The following is a 25516-nucleotide window of genomic DNA, read 5'->3' as shown; positions in this document are numbered from 1 at the left end:
AAGGAACATTTATAAAACAATTTTTTACTATGACAAACTAAATTTTCATCATTTTGAGATGTTTAAAAGGAAAGTATTTTCAAAAATTAAAAAAAAACATCTATAATTATGACAGTTGCGAATATTTTGAGTGAGATATTTGTATAAACAAAGGGTACAAAAAGTGCGTCATTGCTGAGTAAATTTTGAGCTCATGTGCTTTCTTTGTTATTTATTTTTATCGCTCTTTGTTTGCAGTGCAGCTTTCAAAGAGCATGTAAAGCAACGATAGAGAGAGAGAGAGAGAGGGCGACACACAGAGAGTGGGTGTGCGAGAGGGAGAACAGAGTTTATTCCATTATTTACATATGCTTTTGATTTATGTCATAAACTTGCGTAACATTTTATTAAAAATTTAATTGCCTGTTATGACAAAAGAAAAAATAAACGTTTTTGCTATTCGATATCACAATGTGAGACAGAGAGTGAGAGAGAGGGAAATAGAAAGCAAATTGAAGTCTTTAAAAATGCTTTAAAATGTCGATGTCCATTTCACAGTGTTGTGTACCATGTGGTGCGACTTTGTTGTTTGTCGAGTATGGCAGCTACATCTTCTCCTGCTGCTACTTCTCCTGCTCCTGCTCCTGCTCCCGCTCCTTCTTCTCCTGCTCCTGCTCCTGCATCTCCTCCTGGTTCTTCCTCATCATTCGCCTCGACAAGCTCATCAAGTTTATTATCGAATTTATTGCCGAGCAATTGAAGAACAATTGTCTCCCATTTCTGGACCATCGCTGGATTGTGGCACAGAAATTCGCATTCCCGCTGCTTGTTGCACAGCACAAAGGACTTGGATTTGGCCACAAAACAGACATCGGGCAACTTGAAGGTGCCACGCACCAGCTGCTTGCGACCTTTGGCCTCCGTGTAGATGAGGCAGGTGTTGAACGCAAACAATTTACAGTTGTAACTGCAACGCAATCGTGCATCATGCAACGGGAATTCACCGACACTGATGAAGCTCACCTCGCTGAGTATGCTGAACTGTAAGGGGAGAGCAAAAGGAAGAAAATAACAGACAAAGAGAGGGAGAAAAAAGTAAGTAAGTTTTTAATATGTATTTTAGAAAATCGCCATAAGATTTAAATTAATTTTAAATTAAATTGAGTAAAGTATTTTAATAATTTTCTTTTTCAAATTGAAACTTATAACATTAAAGTAATAAAAATTTTTAATTTCGTTTATCTTACAGATTTTAATTAAAAAGTTAGTAAAATGTTTCCTACACACTCAATATTTCATCATTACGGCCCATTTAAAACATTTTAAAATTCTTTTTTAATTTTCGTTCAAAAGTAATAAAAATTTTTAATTTCGTTAATCTTACAGATTTTAATTAAAAAGTTAGTTAAATGTTTCCTACACACTTAATAATTCATCATTACGGCCCATTTAAAATTCTTTTTTAATTTTCGTTCAAAAAATTTAAAAGTTTATAGAATTTGCACTGAATTTAATAAAATATTTTCTTATTTCGGTCTCAATATACTTCTACGGAAAATAATTTAAGACAGTTCTACATTTTTAAGAGCAAAAATTTTCTAACAATTTTTTTGAAACTATTTTTTTCTTTATAATGCTTCGTTTCTATTTACAGGAATGAAAAATATTTTTTTTAATTCTAAGAAAAACTTTTACTTGAAAAAAGAAACTTTCTAAAAAATTATTTTCTTATTTACTGCTCTGTATCTATAAATGAAAAAAAAATATGCAAATTCTTTAAAACTTTCTACATATTTAGAAAAAAAAAATCTTTTTCAATTTTTTATTAAAAATATATTCATACTAATGGCTTTTTGACCCTTTTACTGGAATATTATCAATAATATTTAGAATAACTTTCTGCTGTAAAAATTCTTTTTAAATATATTTGTCGATTTTCTTGAATTAAAACCCAATAATCAGCTATTTTAGAGGATTTTTATGGTAATAGTAATTTTTTTCTATAAGTACCGCATTGAAGTGTCTTATATCGTTGAGTTGATCCGATTGATTCGCTCGAACCAGCAGTTCGCGTAGTCGCGTCTCCAGTCGACATGTTGTCTCGAAGAGGCTCTTGGAGATCACTTGACGATTATCGAAGAGCTTCTTCATTAACTCTTGCAACATCAGAGGATATTTGGTTATTCGTTGCACCGGCTTCAGGAGAAAGCTTCGACAGCCGAGCGGATCTCCGAGAGTTATTTCCAGGCGCTGTTAAAAAGACATGTTTGTAATGGGATTAGATACGACTTGAGCTATACCCTTTAATGACAGACAGAAATTGAGTAACATGAAAGTGAGAAAGTATCAAGTATCCTGTTGATATTTTAACATATTTTTATACTCCGTTTTAGAATATTGAGAACATGGATCAAGCTTGCAGTGTACTTAAGTCAAGTACGTTTTAAAGGTATTTTAAGTTTTTAAATACTGAAATACTTAAGTTTCGATCTTAAAATATCATACTTGAATTAAGTTCGATATCCTTTATTTTTAGTATTTTCATTCCTAGTGAGAAATCAAGTTCGAAAAGTGGCGTTTTAAGTAGGAAATACTTGATTCGCAGCCCACGATGAATTCTAAGAAGAATTGCCCAAGAAACCATATGTTTTACTCTATACAAATTGACTCACTCTAATATATGTATATAGTAAATGGGCTTTTCCAGTTCCCCTTTAATGGTTACACATCTCGTGACGACAACTATACATTCAGAAAAATATGCCATCCTTAAATTAGGTACGACCGTACTTGAATTTATACCGTTTCTTTCTTAAAATTTTAAGATTGCTGTATACTAAAAATCTTGAATTAAGTATGAATCAATCTTAATTTTAGAATTCTGACTTAACATTACTACGGCAGCTATCCGAAATAGTAGTCCGATTTTATCCTAACTTAGTCAGAATATATAAGACCATGGTAAATATATATAATTCGTGAGTCTCGAAAAGATACCTTTAGAAACAACTGAGTTATTTGTACTAAACTAGTTTAAGATTTTTTTGTACTAAAAATGGTTTTTTTTTAAGATTGAAAGGAAGTTAAAAATAGGATCATTTCGTACTGAAAACAAGTCCGTTTTGGGATATTTCTTTTTCATTGTCGCACCTTAGAATTCTCAACTGGTTCTAGCGACGCAAATATGACGTTAAGCTTGGATCGCTGGTAAAATCAGCACCTATTCCGAAAGGTCGCTAACCAAGAAAATATACCATTATTAAATGGTATTTAACATTGGTATTTTACCTAATTTTAGTACACATACTAGTGTAAATTTTAAGATTAAAGCTTATTAATTATGACAATGTTTTGTACTAAAAACAAGTACATTTTGAGTTTAGTTCAAGATTTTTGTGTACTTAAAGTAGTATGCTTTCGATTTTTTCAGACTTGCATTAAGCCCAAAACATACTTAAAGTATCCCCAAAAATTCTCATTTTAAGATTTCCGTACTTGCGAAAACCGAACTTAAAATAAGATCTTTGTTCTCAACTTTAGTAATTCCGAACTTGAAAATGGCCTGTTTAAGTACGGAAATCTTGAATTTTTTTCTGAGTGTACTATAATAACCCTATGTGGTAATTGTGTATAAAATGAAGCAAAAAGCGAATTTAATTAAAATTAAATTGACATTAAATTTGGCTTGCGATTGGTTTGAGTGGTTGGATGGTTATTATATCTGGTGTGTGATATTTTTGTAGGATGGTTGGATGGTTTGCTGGTTTTTTGGTGGTGCCTGTCTTACCTTAAAGTATAGCTCGTGAGAGTCAAAAATGCGGTTGCTGTCGCGTTGACTGGCGGTGAAGAGGACATAACAGTTGAAGCAGCCACGCTCGATGAGCTCAAGCCAGCGCTCAAAGAGCAGCTCCAGGTCCTGTCGATGTTGCAACATCAGTGGCAACAGCTTGTGGCGATGCAATGCGGCAATCTGTGCCACATTGGCCAACAACACATGTTGCTGCCCCACCAGACCCTCGGGCAACTCGGCTTCCGGCTGAAAGATGCGTGTATAGCGATGAATGCCATTTGCCAGATCCTCCACATATTGTTGCTCCGTGGTCAGGAGTTCGTGCAACACATAACGGCCACATTGCTCGGCCACATCCGTGTGATGGGAGCTAGCATTCGAACTGATCGATCGGCAGCTGGCTGAGGAACTGCGACGCATGTTGTTGCTACAATGTGAGGCACAAAACTGGACGGCATTTCAATTCATTCCACACTCAAAACTTTGACTCACAAAACGCAGCTGTTTTTCAATTGTGTTTCATCAGCATCATCATCATCATCATCATCATCATAAGTGTAATGGTAATGCTGCATCATCAGCGTCATCAATTTCTTAGTCAGCTAAGAGGTTGGTGACTGTGCAACCTGCGGTTGCCTCTCTCCGACTCTCTGACTCTCTGCCACCTGCATAGAAGTACATACACTTAGAAAAAAGTGTTCTAAAATCTAGATTTTGGTCTCAAGACTAAGAAATTTCGTCTAAACAATGCGTCGAGAACAAAAAAGGGAAAGTTAGAAAACACATTTTGGTCTTAAAAAATTTTTCAAAAAAGACCAAGTTCTTATTATATAATAGGAATAAATATTTTTAAAATTTTAGTCAAGAAAAAAAAAATAAAGAAGATTTTTAAATTTATTATTTATTATTTTGATATATATACATTTTATTCTGACTTACTAATTTTTAAAATGTTATTTTACTGGATTTTTTTCTATGTTAAGAATGGGGACTCGAACCGGCGTCATCTGCTTGCAATCCGAGGCGGCGACTCTAACCAGAGCGCCACGGATCCATTATTTCTTTCATATGAAATGGTACATATTTATACTTTCCTAACCAGATAAGATTTTTATTTTTATACGTATACTAAAAACTTCAATTTCTTTGATTAATATTCTTAGTATTATTAATATATATTAAAAGCTCTGATTTCTTGGATTAATATTTTTAGTATTATTAATATGATCTTGAAAAAAAAGGGTTTTAATTCTTATATTAAAAACTTCGATTTCTTAGATTAATATTTTTAGTATTATTAACATGATCATTAAAAATAAGATTTTTATTCTTAAATTGAAAACTTCGATTTCTTTGATTAATATTTTTAGTATTAATAATATAATCTTTGAAAATAAGATTCTTATTCTTAAATTAAAAACTTCGATTTCTTTGATAAATATTCTTAGCAGTATTAATATGATCTTTAAAAATAAGATTTTTATTCTTATATTAAAAACTTCAAAATAAGATTTTTATTCTTATATTAAAAACTTCGATTTCTTTGATTAATATTTTTAGTATAATTAATATGATTTTTAAAAATAAGATTTTTATTCTTATATTAAAAACTTAGATTTCTTGGATTAATATTTTTAGTATTATTAATATGATCTTTAAAAATAAGATTTTTATTCTTATAGTAAAAACTTCGATTTCTTTGATAAATATTCTTAGTATTATTAATATGATCTTTCAAAATAGTCTAATTTCAAGAGCATAATATTTAAGATTAATGCTCTTGATTTTAGAGCTTTGTCTTTTTTTCAGTGTACATATATACATACATACATATCTCCATTGCAATAAGCAATTAAATTTTAATTACACTTTGAGCGGCAGCATGCTAACAAGTTGGCCCATTGTTGCATTCTCTCCTTATTTGCTTGCCACTTGCTACTTGCTACTTGCCACTTGCCACGTGCTACTTGTTCGTTTCATTGCCTCCCACTTTTAATGACAATTTATCGTTGGGAATCGCCAACAATGTCGGACAATGTCAGCTCTACCTGTGACTGTCTCTCCACTCTAAATTAGCCGCACGTTGCACAGTGTGCTCAGTACAACAATTATGTGAAATAATTTCTTAAATTTGTATATTTTAAAAACTATAATATTATTTTAATTTGAAAAAGTAAATGATGACAAATAATCAAAAATGATAGGTTTTTAAATTATTTGATTATTGTTACTGTTTCGTTGGTAATAATATTTATTAATAATAAAATGAATATTATTGAATATTTTTGTATCGAAGAAATTAAACTGAGAATGCAACTCAGAACAATACAAATTAAACTTTCTATTACATAAACTACTATTTTAGAATGTTTACACTCATTAAACCTGATCTAAAAATAAAGCGAAAAATTGCATGCTCTTTTCATTAGTAAGTTGTTCCACTGTGCGGTTGCTGCTGTCGTTGCTCTGGCTGCTGTTTTTAGCCTGTTCTGCACCTGCATACGGAGCGTATGCGCAATAAATAAATCAGCCGTAATTAAAAGCGTACTGCAAAGTTACCAAAAGGCGCTCTCCACCATTTTACCCCAACTTGGGCAGCTACTGGGCCCATCTAACCATCGCCTTAACTGTCATCCTGAATTTGCCTTTCCCTCTTTTTCTCTATCGCACTCTCTCTCTCTCTCTTCTTTCATTGCTCCTGCCTTTGTTCAGCCGTATCCTTGGCTCACAACTCCCAGCTATAAATTACGTTATGTTCCAGGAATTTGCCAGTGAAAACACAGAACGCAAAAAAAAAAAATATACAAAAAACAACAACTACAAAATGGTATAAATTCATATTTCTGTTTGGCCTGGCAGGGAATCTAGGCATAGATAACGCCGCCAGAACCCAACAAAAAGACAAAAAAAAAAAACAACAGAAATTAAAAACGACAAACCAACAGAAAAAAGAAGCTGGAAAAAACCGGCAAAACGCCAAAAGGCCAAACGCGTTCCATAAATTGCGCTATGAAAGCGTCTCGGGGGGACAACTGGAAGACAATCTGATTGTGTTCTACCAGATACCGAGTGTTGAGAGCATGAGAGAAAGCTTGCAGTGAGAGAATCTGAGCGAGAAGAACGAGAAGAGTGCGGCATTCATGCATGTAAAGTTCAAAGTCTTTAATGTCAATTTACAATTAAAACATAAAGTTCATTGTTAACTCACAATTCAACATTTCAGTTTTAATTAAAGCATAAAGCTTATTGTATTATAAATTTTAAAACAAGATTTTCAGCTCAATATCTGTGATCAATATCTGCTTAGGTTAAGAGCTCACTTATAAAAAACAATAAGTTGATTGAAAAACTTTCAAACATCTACAAAAACTGCTTTGCTAAGCTTTAGGTCTTGAAAAGCTTAACTTTAAGGATCTCTTAAATAATACACAAAGTTGATTGAAAGCTTAAAGTATATGCAAAATATTTCAAGTTAGTTAAATATAAGTATAAAAAGTAACTTAAAGATCATTAAAAGGAAATCATTATGAGAAAATTTAAAATTTAAAAGATTAAATCATTAACTTATATGCTGATAACAGGCTTTTAATAATAGTCCGCATTTTTAATTTATAATAGTATTAATTCAATTTTCGTTCTCAATTTTTCATGAATTTTTAAATCAATAAATTTTTTAAACTACAAAATTCCTTTATAGAATGTAGTTTAAGATAATTATTTTATTATTATTATAATCAAGGTTTAATATGCTTTTGTAGCTACTTCTGCAACTTTAATGAAATTGTGTTGAAATCTAGACAATTTTTATATGATTTATTGCTAATGCCCTTCAGATCAAATTGGTAGCCGTGTTCGGTTGAAGCTTTTAAGCTTTTAGCAGACAAATCACATTTGAGCATTTCAGCCAACTGATATAGTATTTATGCTGGCTAAAAGCGTGACCACGTTCTTAGGCGTAGCCAAACTTCTCTCAAGGGGGGCCAACATAATTTTTAGTCCCGTAAATCTAACATCAAATTTGTTGTTAAAGGCCCGGAAATAAAAATTCCTGTCAAACTTCATATAAAAAAGTTCAGGAATTGTTTTCGCAACATTTTTTAACTCAACTAGGAATTGATGTTAGAACTATGGACATTTCTGTATCTTTCACTTATATATTGTAGTTTCATAAATAATATCATTGTTGAAATTCATACACAAATCAACTTTCAAGCAATGAAATATCTAGAGTTTCAATTTTATATTGTTATTTTTATGTAATGTGATACCAATCTTAATGGGTTTTGGAGGTTTCAAATTTATTAGCCAGAGTGAAGAGGGGGCATGGCCCCCTTTCCTCCCTTGCCTGCGCCCTTGACCACGCCCACAAAATAAAATGCAGCTGCTCATGTTGATGCTGCAAAATGTGTTGCATACTTCGCGGCAGCGTTTGAAATGCCAACACTTTTGGGCCCCAGACAGTTGGCTAAGTGGGCAAGTACTGTTATTTACTCGCCTGCTACAGCAGATTGCCTGTCAGCGTACACACACACACACACACACACAGCAATACACGCCAGTGTTGACATTTTAACTATTTTATAGCTAGTCTTAGCTATTTGCTGTTAACTAGAACTTCAGCTGTTTTTAGACATATTATTCAAAAATTTTTGAATAAATTATATTAAGAAGTTTCATATTCAATAATATTTAATAAGGATTATGCGTATGTGTTTATTGGTTGGTTTTCGGTTGACTTGTATTTCTGGAACACCCCTGAATAAATAGATTATTAAAAGTTATGCTAAATTTCGCATTTAAAAATAATTTCAAAATTGAAAAACTATATAGATTCTGTAGATCGACGAAAAATCATTTTTTAAGATAAAAAAATTTTGTTTTTGATAATTATCAAGCTATACTTTACATTATCTAATTTAAAGTTGTTTTTCAAAATATTCATAAGATGGTTAAATTTTTTGTGGCAGTTTTATTAATTCCATTTTTTTTAGCTACTTTTTCTAAGTTTTTGAAATTCTGCCAACACTGTTGCACTCACACGTACACAGAGTGTTGGGGCACGTAGTCGAGCTCAAGTTCAACTTGGAATGGAACATGGAAAAAGCTGCAAGATGGGAAAAGATGTAAGATGGACTACGGACGGTTGCTTCGTCACTTAGTTTGCCATTTCGCTGCCAGCTTAGTTTAATGTACTCTCCCCTAGCATCTTCTCCCACTCCTTCGCCTCCTCTTCTGCTTCTTCCCGCCTATTTCAGCCATCTTCATTTGGTCCAAAGTGTTTCGCTCTGCGCTTGATTGACATGATATGATGACAGGCGAGTGTGAGAGCAGTTTTCTTGGAACTCGTCTCGATCGATTCGCCTGCTTCAAAATGGACGCTGCCGTTGACATCTGACTCTACCCAAATCTCAGGCAAGTGGGGCAGTGGGCGTGGCATGCTTTTGTTAATTGACTTTCACGCTGGAGATCTTAAGTGCCGCAAAAAAGAAGCAAGCAGAGGAAAAATTCTACTTATCAACTAAAAGGCGCTGGAACAGCGTAATAGACTCGACTGGGCAATACCCTGTAGTCGGTTTTACTTAGCTATGGACACAATACATCTATTTATTACTTTATATCACTTAAAATATGTCATTACTAAATCTGCCAACGTTCCATTCCATTTCATTCCACTAAAATTCTGAGCTTTAGTATCAGATTAACTCAGTTGGAATGTAAATAATTTGTGTATTGACTTTCTTATCTTAAAAACGTTCCATTCCATTTCGTTCCATTTTAAAATTTATATACTGTATTTATATACTGTATTAAGCATGTAAAATTTTTTCAAACTACGCAGACAGGCAAATAAAAATGCAGCAATGCAATACTGGTGAACATTTCGTCACTAGCGCGAAAAGCCGTAGTGCTAAGAAAATGTTTATAAAAGGATTTGAAGCTACATTAAAATCATAAATTTGTGCACAAAAGTTGAAGAAGAATCAAAAATAAAAGCAATCAATTCCAGATACAGGGTAGCTGCCAGTCTAGCAACAGACTTACTATGTTTTAATTAGCTATAACTAAATTAATATTTAGAATTTTCAGATTATTCATATAATATAAATTAAAGTATCATAAAAATAAAGTGCAGACTGAATTTAGCTTACAGGATATCTGTCGGTCGTGCTGCATTTAATAGTAGTCAGTCAACTGATTGCAGCTAATGTAGATAATGTAGATAATGTATCTGATGGATGCATTTGCTCAACAAAGTAGCTTCAAACCGTTTGCTTAGCTTGTAATTTCGATTAAAGGATTTGCAGCAATTACTTATTGTTGCTGCTACTGTTGCTGTTGTTGTTGTTGTTATTGTTGCTGCTGTTGTTGTTGATTAAACATAATTTATGTTTGGTCCAAGTGGCGACCATTAGCGCTCCGATTTTGCCCCGTCTGCCAACGCATCGCCAGCTGCATGATAAATGTGCCGCATTAGCGCGCCATCGTGCCCAACAATAAATTCCACCATTGCAACCAGCTGAGTACACTGAGCGAAACTATCATGTAACTTTTTAGTACTTATAACCACACAATTTAAGCTTGATTTTTAACTAGGGTCGTGCAAGTGTTTTAATCAAGGCTGCAAACCTCCAAAATTTTGTTAAAGGTTCGGTTCGGCGGTTCGAGCCATAGAGCAAGAAAGCGGTTCGTCTCGCGAATTGGTTTATATACCCCCTGAACCTAAGGTTTGGGTTCGATTCTTAGTTCACTATTATACAACAAAAAATATTTGTATTTTTAAACATTTTTCTCTACATTTTGAACTTATTAAATTTTTTTTTTAAAATAATCAAATTTTGATGATAATTTAAAGTTATTTGAAGACTTAAATATGACTTATTTAAATCCGAAGTCTCAAATAATTGCGTGATATTAGAAAGCCATAAATTTTATGTAAAAATTTTTTTTTTCGAACCGAACCTTTTATTTTAGAAAGCGGTTCGGTTTAGGTTCGGGTTCGCAAAGTAAATAATTTCAAGAGCTCGGTTCATGATCCGGTTCAGGCTGCTTAAAAACCCGCACCAAACCGGTTCTACGAGGTAAGGTTCGGTTCAGAACCGGTTTGCAGCTTTGGTTTTAACTTTCTTAAACCTTAAATTGAGCTTACAACGTACTTGGAATAAGGCGTTTGTTGTTTTGATTTAAGTACAATTCACTTGCATTGAATCATATTATTTAAACTTTGTAGCTGATTATGAAAACATTCTGAAATTAAAATATGATAATTGATCTATTTATACTTCAGACTTAAGCAAAATGGGGTAAATTTATTTGTTAGGCAAAATATGTATTTGCAGCATGAAATTAAGTGAAGACACACTACCAAAAATTTTCCTCTTAAACATAATCTTCATTTCACACTGAGAAATATTCAGTTCTCATACCAGGCAAGAACCACTTGAGAATTATAAGAAAGCAAACGTTTAATTCTTAGAGTTAAGAAATCTAAAGATCTTGGAATTTTACGAACTTGTTCTGTGAGTATTCACTATGAAACATTGTTTCGAGCCCAAAATACGAAATTATATAAATTTTTTTAGCTCGGTACTTAAATAAGGGTTCTAAAATCTTTTAGAATCGAGACAAATTATGGTACGCCATTTTGAACAACTTTATATGCGAGACTTTAAGAGTTATTTTGTACTCATTTCCAAGAAATTAAAAGTTTAACTTGATTCAATATTTTTTTTATCATAAATATAGAAGGTAATCTTTATTATTAAATAATTATTTGTAATTGGTTAAAAAATTTCAACGCACATTTTTAGTAATGCGTAATTATTTAAGAAATAGATTTAAGGAAGTGCAAATGGTTACTTGAGATCATTTGAAATTAGTTGTAGTATAGGCTTTTTCTCTTTGTGTAGCTCGAGGAGCAATGTCAGGGGAGTGTTGAGAGGTAGACAGAGGGAGAGAGAGAGAGAGAGAGGGAGAGAGGGAGAGAGAAGTAAACGGGTGAGACAATGGCGGAGACATTCACTGGCCAGCTGATCGGACATTTCAGTTAATTTCGCTGCGGGAATTTTAAATCATCTTTAAATTAGGGTCATGCAAACTCAATAAACCAAATGCGGAAGTGTGCAGAGGCAGCTTGGGGAATGCGCTTGTCGACTGTGTCTATGTGTGTGTGTTGGTATGTGTGTGTGTGTGTGTGTGTGTGTGTGTGTGTGTGTGTGGCAGCAACAACTCAATTAGCGGCACACACAGACACTGAGAATGCGCCACACATTTGCCACAATTTGGCAAACAAATCACGTAGGTGCTGCCGTTGCCTTCCCTCTCTCTCCCTCTCCCTCCCACTCTCTCTTTCTCTCTCTTTCTGTCCCTCTGTCCCTCCTCTACCTCTGTCACTTTAGATTGCTTCTCTTACATTGACTCGCTGCTTGTTTTGCTTTTTTCTTATTTCATTTTAGCAGATTTTTGCCCTCTTCACTAACTGAATTTGTCCTGTTAGCTGTCTCTCTTTCTCCCTCTTGTGTGTGTGTGTGTGTGTGTGTGTGCTATGTGTATGTGACCCCATCAAAAATACTCGTAATTCCATAAATTAGTTAGATTCGTGTACAAGTTGCAGCTCATACCTGCTGGCAATCTTGTTTGAACAAATTACATGCTCAAATCGTGTAGAAATGACTAATGGAATGTTCCATTCCAGTTTGTTTCACTTGTTTTTCTATTTATTTCTGACAATAGTCACATAATATGTGCTTTATGAAAACAACAATACGTAATAGTGGCAATAACAGTGTTTCATTCCACTTTGTTCCACTTTTGACGGAATTTCTTTGTTACTTTTCTACTTATTTGTCATTAAATGTTTGTGATCTACTTCTTAGATTAGTTAAGATTCTTGAAATTGAGTAAAAGAATGGTTCTTTCCACTTTGTTCCGCTCTAGCAATAACGTTCATGATTTATTTTAGAGACATGTCTTAATACAGCTGAATATTCCCTTAAAGCAATGCGAATTATAAGCTTTAGCGATGTTTCATTCCATTTGGTTTCGTTTTATAGCTTTCTGCTTTCAGCTGAAAATATTGTTGCATTCCGTCTATTGTTTTTGCTTACAAATATTTCACTATGCGTATTTTTGCTTTGTTCCATTCCATTTTGTTCCTACAAAGCATTAATATCACAATAATTCTTTGATAATTTTCTTCGATCATTTACATCATTTTCCTTGCTCTTTTTGTATTGTGTCGAGACTGTTCCATTCCATTTTATTCCACGCTTAACTATTCTATTGTATCCCTTTGTATTAACATTTTATTGTTATTGCTGACACAATTTAACATTTGCCTAATTTCGCTTTGTTTCATTCCATTTGTTTCTATAAATTATTAAAACTGCACTAAATATCGAACGTTTTGATTATTTAAGTATGACACTTTTCCCATCAGTGGCTTTGTCTTGCTTCGCGATTGTTTCATTCCATTTCGTGCCAGGCTAAACTATTCTTTGCATTAACATTTTATTGTTATTGCTGACACAATTTAACATTTGCCTAATTTCGCTTTGTTCCATTCCATTTGTTTCTATAAATTATTAAAACTACACTAAATATCGAATTGTTTGATTATTTAAATACGACACTTTTCTCATCAGTGGTTTTGTCTTGCTTCGCGACTGTTTCATTCCATTTCGTGCCGCGCTAAGCTATTCTTTTGTATCCCTTTGTATATGCCATCCATTGTTATTGCTGACAAAAAATTTACATTTGCTTAATTTCGCTTTGGCACCGAAAAATGTGAAATGTAAATTTCCCGCTGGCTTCGCTGCAATTTTAAATGCTCTGCTTATCGCATCGTTTCACTTGACTCTCTCTCTCTCCCCTCTCTGGCACTCTTTATGATGATGCTTCCTGTCTGTGCTCGACTACAGTATTCCCTTTTTTTCTTCCTTCACGCTTCCCTTTCTCCTCGCTTTGCTGTCTGCACTAAGTTTATATCGTTTGCATAGTTTATACATATGCATGAGTTTTTGGAAGGACCTGCAGAGTTGTGGAAAGGGTGAGAAATTGGGGCAGCAGGGGGGAGGGCGGGCAGTGCCACGCCCAGCACGAAAAATTATCGACACTTAAAATGTTGCAAGCGTCGCTGCTTTTCTCTCAGTGTGTGTGTGTGTGTGTGTCCTGCAAGGATTTCGAGCCTGACGCTTATGTAAGCTTAATGTTTATGCAGCTTATGCTTCATAAATTCGCCACGAACGGTAAAGAAGACAGTGCGAGAGAGAGAGAGGGAGGGAGAGAGAGAGAGGGAGCGAGTCTGATGTCTTTGTCTTCCGGTGCGATGGCCTGGCCGCCATTTTGTGCGCTTTTGCTTTAACTTCCGTTGCGCTGTGCCATTTGTTTATTGCCAGTTTTCATTGCTACATTTTGGTCTCCTTCCCCCTTCCCCCTGCTCCCCTCTATCCACTCGCGTCACTTTAACTGTGTGTATTTTTATTTGCCAACTGATGAAAATATTTTTACGACAAGTTTTTCGCAAAAGATTTGCAACATTTGCAGAAAGCAGCAAAAGCGGAAGTTCGGCAGAATCAGCGTAAAATGTGCGCAGCGGTGTTTGGGGGAGGGGTGACTCTCAAATGAAACGCACATTTTGGCTGAAAACGCTTAACGCCAGGGCCTCACCCCATCCCCAACTCTCATGCCCAGTAACAGCCGGAAGTTGTCATGTTTTATGTTTACATCAGCGCCAGAAGCAGCGGAAGCAGCAAAGCCAACAGCCAAGCGGAAAGGGAAGCAAGGAGCAGGGAGCAAAGGAGCAAAGCAGCATTAGGAAGCAGGCACACAATGTATCTCTTTCTATCTCTCTCCCGCTGTCTGTCTCTCTCTGACATTGCAATCTCTTGCTCACTCATGAATTTTGCATGCGACAGCAGAAATTGCAAAATTATAATTAGGCAACTGTAACTGAAACTGAGCGTGTTCCAAAAACAACAACAACAGAAACAACACTGCACTGTTAAAAAAAAATGTTCTCAAATCAAGATTTTGGTCTCAGAACTAAGATTTCTGGTCTAAAAAATGCGTTGAGATTATAAAATTCTTAAATTAAGAGAACACATCTTGATTTTAAGAACATTTTAAATAAGACCAAGTTCTTATTTTAAGAATAAATGTACTTAAAATTAAAATCAAAAAATAAAATAAATAAAAATTATTTTTTATATTTTTAATTTTTTTAATTTTTCCATTTTGATTTATTTACATTCTTCTTCTTCTTATTTTAAGAATAAATATTCTTAAAATTAAAATCAAAAAATAAAATAAATGAAAATTATTTTTTATATTTATAATTTTTTTAATTTTTCCATTTTGATTTATTTACATTTTATTCTGTTTTAGTAATTTTATAATTGTTATTTTAATTTGTTACGAGTGGGATTCGAGCCGCCGCCTACTGCTCCACAATTTGCTTGATAGAAAATAGTACCTATTTATAATTTCCTAACAAATTAAGATTTTTATTCTTGTATTAAGATTTTAAGATTTTTTGGATTAATAATCTTAGTTTTAGTAATTTGGTCTTAGAATAATCTTATTTTAAGAACAAAATATTTAAGATGAATGTTTTTGATTTTAGAAGTTGGTCTTTTTTATCAGTGTGTATGTGTGTGCGTGTGTGTGTGTGTGTGTGTGTGTGTGTGTGACATTGCCTCTTATTTCTTGCCCCGCTTTGTGCCTCTCTTTCTATTTCTGCTAAGCAAGTCCACGCACGTTCACACATAAAGTTCATTTTATTAGCTGACGTTTCTCTTTTCCTGCTCGCTCTTTCTTTCAGTCTCTCTCTTTCACTCTTTTCTACACTCCTCTGACTTCGCTTGATTCCTTTTTTGCAATCAGCTGCCATTTCTAATCTGCTGCTTGATGCGACCAGCTAAAAACACAGTGTGACCAGCTTGCATCTTCAAATTTCATCTGTACAATATGCATAAAAGAAATTTTTAATTAAGAATTCAGTTATTTAGAGAATTTAAAACCGCTTAAAATACTTTTAAATGATAAAAATCCATTAAAAATACAATAAATTATACATTCTCTTTAATATTTATATATATAAATTCATTAAACAATTTCATTATTTAGTTTTTAAGCAACAGAATACAAAATATTTTAAAATTAAAAATGTAGATAATTCAATGTATCATATATTCTCTTAAATAATAATATACATAAATTTATTGAGCAATTTCATCATTTAGTTTTTAAGCAACATAATACAAAATACTTATATTTAATTCTAAATTTAATATTAAGTTGCTTAGAAATTTTAAAATAGCTTAAAATACTTTTAAATGATAAAAACTCATTGAAAATACAATAAATTATACATTCGCTTTAATATTTATAAATATAAATTCATTGAACAATTTCTTTATTTTGTTTTTTAGCAAAACAAATTATTTAAAAATTAAAAATGTAAATCATTCAATATATCATATATTCTCTTTAATATAAATAAACATAAATTTATTGAACAATTTCATCATTTAGCTTTTAAGCAACATAATACAAAATTTAAAATTAAGTTGCTTAGAAATTTTAAAATAGCTTCAAATACTTTTAAGCAATTATTATTATTTAAAAATGAAAATAAATGATCTATTCACATTTATATTAACAAATGTAGTTCTTTTCAATCTATGCATCATTATAATTTTTAACAAAATAATAGATACAATTTGTATTCTTTTTTTCCAAACAGTTGTCCATACAATTTTATTGAACTCTTTGCTGACAAAGAAACAAAAAAATATAGTCGAATTTTATAATAATAGTTAAATGTTTGTTATAATTAATAAATCACCACTGTTTATATTGGTTATACTTAAACAGAAAGTTAATTTACTTAATATTTCTTCAACTAAATTTTTAGACTCTAAATTAAGATTGAAAATATTTGTGAAATATTTATTTTTAAAATTACTTTTAAATATTTTGTTCGTTGTGTCACACGGTTTTGACTTGGCCTGATTAGCAAATGGCAAATTTGCTTCTCATTTTATTTGTGTGCATTTTTTTTTCTTTTCTTCTCAGAGCTGCAAAAGGTTTGGTAATAACTTTTAGTTGCGCTGTCACGCCTCTAATTTTGGGCAGGCGCCAAATAAATATTCAATTGCAAATGCCTGTGAAAAGAAGGGGAAAAGAGAGCGGAAAAGAGTAAGAGAGTAAGAGGCAAGTAGGTGAGGCAAGGTGGCAAGGTGGCAAGCTGAGAAGCAGGTCGTGTGGCACATGCCACCGCCAAATGGACGCGTTCAAATTGCAAATTGCGCTCGTTTACAAGCGAAATAAATGCGAGAGCGCGCTCCCCGCCATTAGGCAACCCCCTCCCCCTGTTAACTCCCCCTTTTATGCCTTATACTCACTCTCCTCCCCTTGCCACTCCCTCTGCAAGTGCGTCTAAACGAGCTGGTTAGAAAAATGAAGCGTCGTGCCGCAAAAGACAAGTTGTATTTTTTTGTTGCGTGCTTTTGGGCGCATAATTAGATAAGCAACGCAATGTCTAGTCAAGTTCAAGCTATAAAATCACCCCAACCCCTCCATTACAAACCCCGTACACAGAAAAAAAAGATTAAATTATTTTAATATACAAAATTTAAAATTTTTAATTCAAACCTACATTGTTTCTTTTTTTGTTGTATTCAGAATATTATTGTTAAATTAAGAGACTACACTGGAAAAAAACAATTTCTAAAATCAAGAATATTCATCTTAAATGTTTTGTTCTCAAAATAAAATTATTTTAAATATAAAAATAAATTTATTTATTTTATTTTTATTTTAAGAACATTTATTCTTAAAATAGAAACTTGGTCTTATTTAAAATGTTCTTAAAATCAAGATGTGTTCTCTTAATTTAAGAATTTTATGTTCTCGACGCAATTTTTAGACCAAAAATCTTAGTTCTGAGACCAAAATCTTGATTTTAGAACATTTTTTTTATCAGTGTATGCGAATAAAATGGCAGAGACTTAACATTAGAAAAGTCAAAGAAGCCTAAAAAATTAGATTTAGCTAAAAAACTTAAAAAAATTCTAAATATTGCGGAGAACAATTTTGTACTACAGAGACCGCATTGTATTTATTTTATTCCGGAAACCCGCATATAATTTTTGCAGTGTACCTAAAGTAATGGCTGCCTTAAGCCAGGTCAGAAATTGTCACAACAAGCTGCTGACAGATGACGCGTCATAAAAGCAGCGACGTCAACGTCGAGGCGCCACCTGAGCCGGAGTTGTCTTCGGAGTCAGAGCCTGGAAACAGGACAGAACAGGACAGAACAGAATAGAAGAGAAGAGAAGAGAAGAGAACAGAGAGGGAACGAGGATACAACATGCAATTATACGCAATCAACATAAATCATTCAAATTGCCACAAAAAGCGAAATGTACACTTTGAATGTGGTCGAGCGAGCAACAAGAGAGAGAGAGAGAGAGAGAGAGAGAGAAAAAGAAAGGGAGAGGCAGGCTAATTTGCAATTGAAATGCCCAAGCCAAGACAAATTTTGTGCGTACGCCGCATAGGTTGGCCTGCAAAAAGGACAAGGAAAACAATAGACAATATTTTAAGTTGGCACACCGAAGATTTAACACGCTTACAGATTAAAAAATAAATTAAATTAAATTAAAAATAACATAAATTTAAAAAATAAGCAGTCTTTTCTTTAAAATTTAATTAAACTATCTAGAAAATAAAAAAAATAAAGTTTTTTACAAAAAAATACAATTTTTGGCAGAATTATAGTCGTATAAAATATATGTTTTAGTTCGATTTCAAAAAAATGGTATCAGGATTCATTAGTCAACTTTATGCAAACGAGCTCCGAATTTTGTTGAGATATTTCATGCTTAAAAACAACTTCGAAAGATCGCTGCTATTGCCAGCTATATAGGATTATTTAAAAAAAAAATGGTTCTGGATGCATAAGGAAAATTCAAATACACAATCTAAGAGAATAGTTGACATATTTTAAGAAACAAAAAAGTTTTGCGTAAATAAATTTTCATCGAAACAAAAGAAGATGTCACACATTTCTTGAAAAAATTAAAATGCCCTCAGCTAGAGTATAGCAACGGTAAGGAAAGGAAATGCAAAGGACAGGAAAGGACAACTCACAGGACAAGGCACGGTCACTAGGTTTTGTGGTAGGGCCCGCATTACGCATACGCCGGGTTGTCAACAATTTTCAGCTGTGTAATGTGTCTCTCCATGTATGTGTGTGTGTGTGTGTGTGTGTGTCTCGAGCTCCGAGTCTGACAAATGCGACAACGGCACGTGAGCCACAAGGCCAAGCCTGTCCAGGCAAATGTCAATGTCGCACAACAACATTTTATTCAAGACTCAAGACTTCAAGAGTAAGAAGCCCAAACCACGTTGAAAGTTTGCTCTTTAACAATATGATAGACAAAGTAATCTATGTTTAAATACATAAGGTATCTATTTATCTATCAAAGCTGTTACGATTGAGAATAGAATATTTAAAGAATCTAGTGGAATAATCGACTCGAAGCCTAGATCTAGAGGGAAATAATTTTTTACACAATTAACTTAATTTGAATGCAGAATGAATTAAGATACAAATCCATGAACAAAATGACATTCCGCTTGAAAATCGGTCAAGTTTTGACAAAATTATGAACGTTTGAAGTTGGTCGAACCTTTGACCTAGCAACTGTACAAGTCAAAATTTTTGTCAAATTTGACATGATTTTTTACAGAAAAATGAAAGGTCTCAGAATCAAATTTAAAGTGTTGTTTTATACTAATTATGATATAAGGAGTTGATTAAAAGTGAAAACTTAAGTTTTAAAATTTTCAATTTTCAAAATTCCAAAGGGGGGACCCTAAGCACTGAAAATCGAAGCCAAGATCTAGAGGGAAATAATTTTTTTTAAAAAATTAACTTAATTTGAATGCAGAACGAATTTGGAGGCCAAACCAAAATCAAAATGACATTCCGCTTGAAAATCGGTCTAGTTTTGACAAAGTTATGAAAGTTTGAAGTTAGTCGAATCTTTGACATAGCAACTTTACAAGTCAAAATTTTTTTCAGATTTGACATGATTTTTCACAGAAAAATGAAAGGTCTTAAAATCAGTTTTAAAGTGTTGTTTTATAATATTTACGATAGAAGGAGTCGATTAAAAGTGAAAACTTGAGATTTAAAATTTTCAATTTCCAAAATTTCAAAGGGGGGACCCTTAGCATCGAACCCATGATCTAGAGGAAAATAATTTTTTTTACAAAATTTATTAAATTTGAATGCAGAATGAATTTAGAGGCCAAACCAAGATCAAAATGACATTCCGCTCGAGAATCGGTCCATTTTTAACAAAGTTATGAAAGTTCAAAGTAGGTCAGACTTTGTATCCTAGTTACTTAACAAGTCAAAGTTCTTGTCCAATTTGACATGATTTTTTACAGAAAAGCTCTCAGAATACAATTTAAAATGTTTTTTTATACTTATTACGATATAATTACGATTAAAACTTGAGATTTTAAATTTTCGAAACCAAGATCCAGAAGGCAAAAAATTTTCTATATTTTCTAATAAAATCAATGATATTCAGATGGAACTCCACTACAGAGGAAGAGAGAAAGAGTTGTTTAACTGGCTCAACAGTATTGTATGTACAATATATTTTAATACTTATGTACATGCGAAATTTAATATCGAAACAATCATTATAGGTGTCGTGTTTTAGTGTTCGCAAATTTAAAGCTTGAACTTTGAATTTGAAAAATTTACAGCACGCATAAGGTGCAAAGGGGGAAAGAAGAGGAAAGAAAGAAGAGAGTAGGATAGGGAGAGGAAAGGGGAAATGAATAGGAAAAAGGGGAAGAGAAATATGGGTATAGGAAAAGGTTTAAGGTATAGGAAATAGGAAAGAGGAATTGAAAATTGGACGTTTTGGAAAGGGAATTGTGGAAAGGATTGGGAAAAGGATCAGGACTATGGTATAGGAAATTGATTTAGATAAGGTATTTGATACTCTTCTTTCTTTCATTCTTTCAACTATTACTTCACTATTTTTTTTCTGATTTTTTTTTTTTTTTTTTTTTTTTGATGACTATCTTTTGTTGGGTGGTGGAGGGGGGTATGATGAAAGGCTCGAAAACTCAACGGACAATGCAGAACGATCGAGCTAAAGAAGGAGTTTGAGGTGTTATCTTCAATCTTCAGTCTACAGGCTTCAGTCAAACAGACTGGGCTCTTGATCCTCCATGGGCGGACCAAAGATGTGCGTCAGTGTCAGCTGAGTGTAGGCAATAACGGCGGCGGGACAAAGTTCCAGTGCCTCCTCCAAAGTGACCCATTTGGAGATCTCATCGCCAGGACACACAACATGCATATAGACAACGTCATCGATCACCGCATGGCTGATAATGGCCATTGGACTTGTGTTGCCATTAGCATTGGTCAAGGTTGTCGGATTCAGATTGATAACCATCTGGATAAAAAATATATATATTCAAACAAGATAATAACAAACAAGTAGGAAAGACTATAGTCGAGATCCCGACCATAGGATACCCGTTAGTTAATTGTCTAATAAAAACTACTGCATACTTTTCGGTGATTGTATTGAAATAATAACTTTTTTAATAACTTTGGTTAGCTATTACTCCCGTTCTACTTGTACGATCTTGCTGCGGTTAAGTGATATTATAGATAATATTAATAGATAACATTAATTACCATAAAAACTGTATTATCTTAAAAACAGTGGATGTGGTGGTTTTTCGCGATTTGTGGGGGCGGAAGGGGGTGTGTCAAAAATTTAATACAAACTTGAGCTGCTTAAACGCATTTGGAGTCTGTGAATGAAAGTTTGGTATCGCTATCTCTTATAGTCTATGAGATCTAGGCACTCACACGGATGGACAGACAGACGGACAGACGGACGGACGGACAGACACACATGGCTAATTCTCCCTGTTACGTACATTCCAACGAGTAAGTAACGGATATAAATACTTCATTAATTTTCCCAACCTTTACTTTGTTATATATAGACTCCAGGATTTTTAACGTATTGTTGCCACTGTCTCTCTCTCTCTCTCTCTCTCTCTCTCTCTCGACTTTATCTACTTTGCCACTTGCCACGTTGCCACTCGGTTACTCGGAGAGTGGTGCCTTCTCGGGTGGCACTTCGCTTGCAATCTCGTTGAAAATTTACTATTATCTATTTTTAGATGTTAAGATATTAATTTTAGTATTTGTATGTTAAGTCAAATTCATGTACCCAGCCTGACACAATCCAATAAGGCAACTTATTCAGGTCTAATGTCCTCAGCCCATGGTGAAACTTTAACAGGCTGACGAATTCACTCACCACCGGCGCTTTTTTGGTTCACTTTTTATTCGGTTAGTCACCGAATTTCGTGGTGAACGCTTGCAAAATATTTCGCTCAATTTTCAGTTGTTATACAATACATTTTTTATATGTTATTTATTTTTAGTTTGATTTTTTCTTATTTTTGACAGCAGCACAAAACGAAAAGGAACGATGACGATTTTTCTACAAAATATTCTCTGTCTTCTTTGCGCTTTAAATAGTTCTTAGTGTGGTGAAATAAAGAGAATTACCAGGTAAGGTGATGAATTCCCTCATCACCGCCAATTTTTGGACTTATATTTTTTTCAACAGAGCAGCGAATTTCGTAAAAATGCCAAATATTGAACGCAAAGTTATCTTTTCAGTTACAATTGATTGACTCAAATCTCTTAGAAATTCAGATAACTATACTGAAAAAAAAGACAAACTTCTAAAATCAAGAACATTCATCTGAAATATTTTGTTCTTAAAATAAGATTATTTTAAGACCAAATTACTAAAACTAAGATTATTAATCTAAAAAATCTTAAAATCTTAATATAAGAATAAAAATCTTTCGTAGCAGTAGACGGCGGCTCGAATCCCACTTGTAAAAAATTAAAATAACAATTATAAAATTACTAAAATATAATAAGATGTAAATAAATCAACATTAAAAAAAAAACAAAGAATTATAAATATAAAAAATTATTTTTATTTTTTTTATTGTTTGATTTTAATTTTAAGAACATTTATTTCTAAAAAAAAAATTATTTTTATTTTTTTTATTGTTTGACTTCAGTTTTAAGAGCATTTATTCTTAAAATAAGAACTTGGTCTTATTAAAAATGTTCTTGAAATCAAGATGTGCTCTCTAAATTAAAGAATTTTATGTTCTCGACGCATTTTTTAGACCAAAAATCTTAGTTCTGAGACCAAAATCTTAATTTTGGAACATTTTTTTTATCAGTGTAGTTCTTTGGTTCCATTTTCGACGTCTCCGAGCTGTTAAAAAAGAACTTTCCATCATTGAATCCTAAAGTAACCTTAGGGCTATTAATTTATAAGAATTGATTCAAGACACGACAGTTCCTACCGTTCCAAGAAAATCCGTTGCGTAAGTCCGTTGAGTCAACCTAAGGATCATTAACCCTTAGTCCTTTGGCTGTTTGGCTTCCCTAAAGAAGTTCTGCTGAGTATTTCCCAGTTTGACGTTCTCAACCTGTCTGGGATGAAGTTTTCTTAGGTGAATGCCAATTTTACCCTAGGGATATTAATCCATAACAAGTACTCTCAAGCTGCGTCAGTTTGTCCTTGATACTCACAATCTGTCTGGGAGAAAGTTTAACTAACAGAGTTGTAAAGCAGACCTAAGGTCATTTAACCATCTGCTTTTGCTATTGTCGGAGCATCAACTTATTAAATCATTTAATGTCAGTTGTTCACCTTGACCTTTCCCCCCTCCCCCCTCCGCATCACATCACATCAATATTGATAACTCTTCTGTCCCTTCTTTGATATGCAGTTGACGTTTTCCACAAATTGCATCTTGAAAATGCTCAATTTTATTTGCTGCATTGAATCAAAATCGATGTCCTGGGAACAATTGTTTCTTCCATGTTGTTGTCGCTGTTGCCTGTCATTGTTATTGTCATAGTTGTCGTTGTTGCTGTTGTTAGTGCTGTCAGTGCCATCGGCAATTAGCCAAAGACAACAATAAAGCAGCAATAAACATGGTCGGAAATCCAGAAGCGGGTTGTCATTGAAGAACAAAACGGCAGCAGGATCTTTGTGTGTGTGTGTGTGTGTGTGTGTGTGTGTGTGTGTGTGTGTGTGTGTGTGTGTGTGTGTGTGTGTGTGTGTGTGTGTGTGTGTGGCAACAAATGAACTGAACAAATGAAAGTCAGAGGACCAAGTTGTCGACATGGCAATAGAGCGTCAGCCACGCCCACCTTTTACCCCAACGCCCCGCCATACAGTGGAAAAAATCGTTAGATTAACTGCTTAAAATTTTTAATTTAAATTCTTAAAGCCTAATAAATTTAGTTTGCTTAACTATTTGATAGCCTGTTTGGTAGTGATGTAAGTCCAAACTTAAGATCGAGTTTTATATCGAAATAGAAAATCGCCAAAAATAGGTATCGAGTTGTCGATTTATCGGAAAATAGTAGATCGAATTGCAAATATTGAGATTTTTCAATAGAAACATTTTTTAATTTGAAAACACAATTTTAATCACAAAATACAAGCGTACTTTTATTAGAAATCTTATTTATTTTATTTTTTTATATATTTTTCGTTTTCATATTTTATTCAAACTTTGGAAATTTGGTAGGTTATTTATTACGGTCGTTCAACAAAAATTTAACGACTAAACTCAATTCTACATATTAACTACGATGAATAATCCTCTGTGAGTAGTCGATTTTGCATGGAAATCGATTTATTTAACTCGATAGATCGTAAAAAAAAACCGAATTGAAGTACTCGATAATCGCTCGATAATCGCACTCTTCGAGTTATCGATATTTCGATATATCTTAACATCACTAGTATTTGGTCTTATCGAAAGCAACAAATATTTTAGCTTTTACAACACAACATTTTATACAGGTCGTCAAATTTCAGCTGAACTGAAAATCTCAAAAATGTTCTAATATAATTTCAGAAACATTTTGCGTTTTAAATTAACTGTGAGCTGTTAAGTTCAAGTCTGATAAAATAAAATAAGACACTTTTGAAATCATAGCCTAAATGCACTGTAAAAAAATACATTTCTTGTAATCAAATAAAATTGAAAGTGAAGACCGTAACAGGCCTGATAGTCTCTTATCTGCAAATCTCAAGGTATCTTCATAAATTTTTGTATGCTTGCATGTAATTCGCTTAATTTTTAAATTTATTTTTTATATATATTTTATTTTAACTTAAAATGAGATTTTATGAAAGTCATTAAAAAATAGCCATAAAAAGTTATTTCAGATTTTCAGCGATAATTATAAAAAGCAGAAAATCTAGCGTATTTTTCCACTGTGCGATATGAAGTTCCTTTAGCGCCTTTTTACTCTTCGTCCTTCGTCCTGCTGTGTTTAGCGCTTTATTTATGGCGGCAAATGCAGCGCGTAAATCACACACTGACACACACACACACACACACACAAACACACACAAGAGCACACACAAGAGCACACAGCTTGATGCTTAACACAGGCCCCAAAGCAATTAAATTGCAGTGGGGCGTCCATAAAAAGGGGGTAAATCAGCGACACAGGCAGCTGCTGAGAGAGGGGGGGTAAATTGTCAAGGGGTAAGTGGGGGAGGGAGGGGGCACAGCTTATGCAACGACAGAGACAAACAATCAAACGGAAATTAATTGCGGCATGTGTGAAAA

The 25516-nt window shown here is 33.4% G+C and overlaps 2 protein-coding genes across 4 annotated transcripts; both read right to left on the bottom strand.

Annotated features, from left to right (window-relative positions):
* Window positions 1–222: 222 nt before the first annotated feature.
* LOC117789965 (triple functional domain protein-like) lies at window positions 223–4223 on the bottom strand. The gene is made up of 3 exons (XM_034629188.1): window positions 3767–4223; window positions 1990–2229; window positions 223–1020 (listed from the first exon to the last, which is right to left on the bottom strand). The coding sequence occupies exons 1-3, from the start codon at window positions 4187–4189 to the stop codon at window positions 532–534; spliced, it is 1152 nt and encodes a 383-aa protein (XP_034485079.1). The 5' UTR covers window positions 4190–4223; the 3' UTR covers window positions 223–531.
* A 16189-nt stretch (window positions 4224–20412) lies between these two features.
* On the bottom strand, window positions 20413–22217 carry LOC117789491. Of its 3 annotated transcripts, XM_034628530.1 has the most exons (3): window positions 22054–22213; window positions 21804–21993; window positions 20413–21258 (listed from the first exon to the last, which is right to left on the bottom strand). In XM_034628530.1, exon 3 carries the CDS (start codon window positions 21256–21258, stop codon window positions 21001–21003), a length of 258 nt encoding a protein of 85 aa, XP_034484421.1. In that variant the 5' UTR covers window positions 21804–21993; window positions 22054–22213; the 3' UTR covers window positions 20413–21000. The 3 variants fall into 3 exon arrangements, with proteins under 3 accessions (XP_034484421.1, XP_034484429.1, XP_034484414.1); XM_034628538.1 differs by having other exon boundaries at window positions 21810–22217; XM_034628523.1 differs by having other exon boundaries at window positions 21804–22213.
* Between the last annotated feature and the right edge of the window lie 3299 nt (window positions 22218–25516).

This window comes from Drosophila innubila, chromosome X (genome assembly GCF_004354385.1).
Source record: "Drosophila innubila isolate TH190305 chromosome X, UK_Dinn_1.0, whole genome shotgun sequence".
Taxonomy (NCBI): Eukaryota; Metazoa; Arthropoda; class Insecta; order Diptera; family Drosophilidae; genus Drosophila; species Drosophila innubila.
The sequence above is the reverse complement of the archived record's forward strand: the minus strand, read 5'-3'. Positions and strand labels throughout refer to the sequence as shown.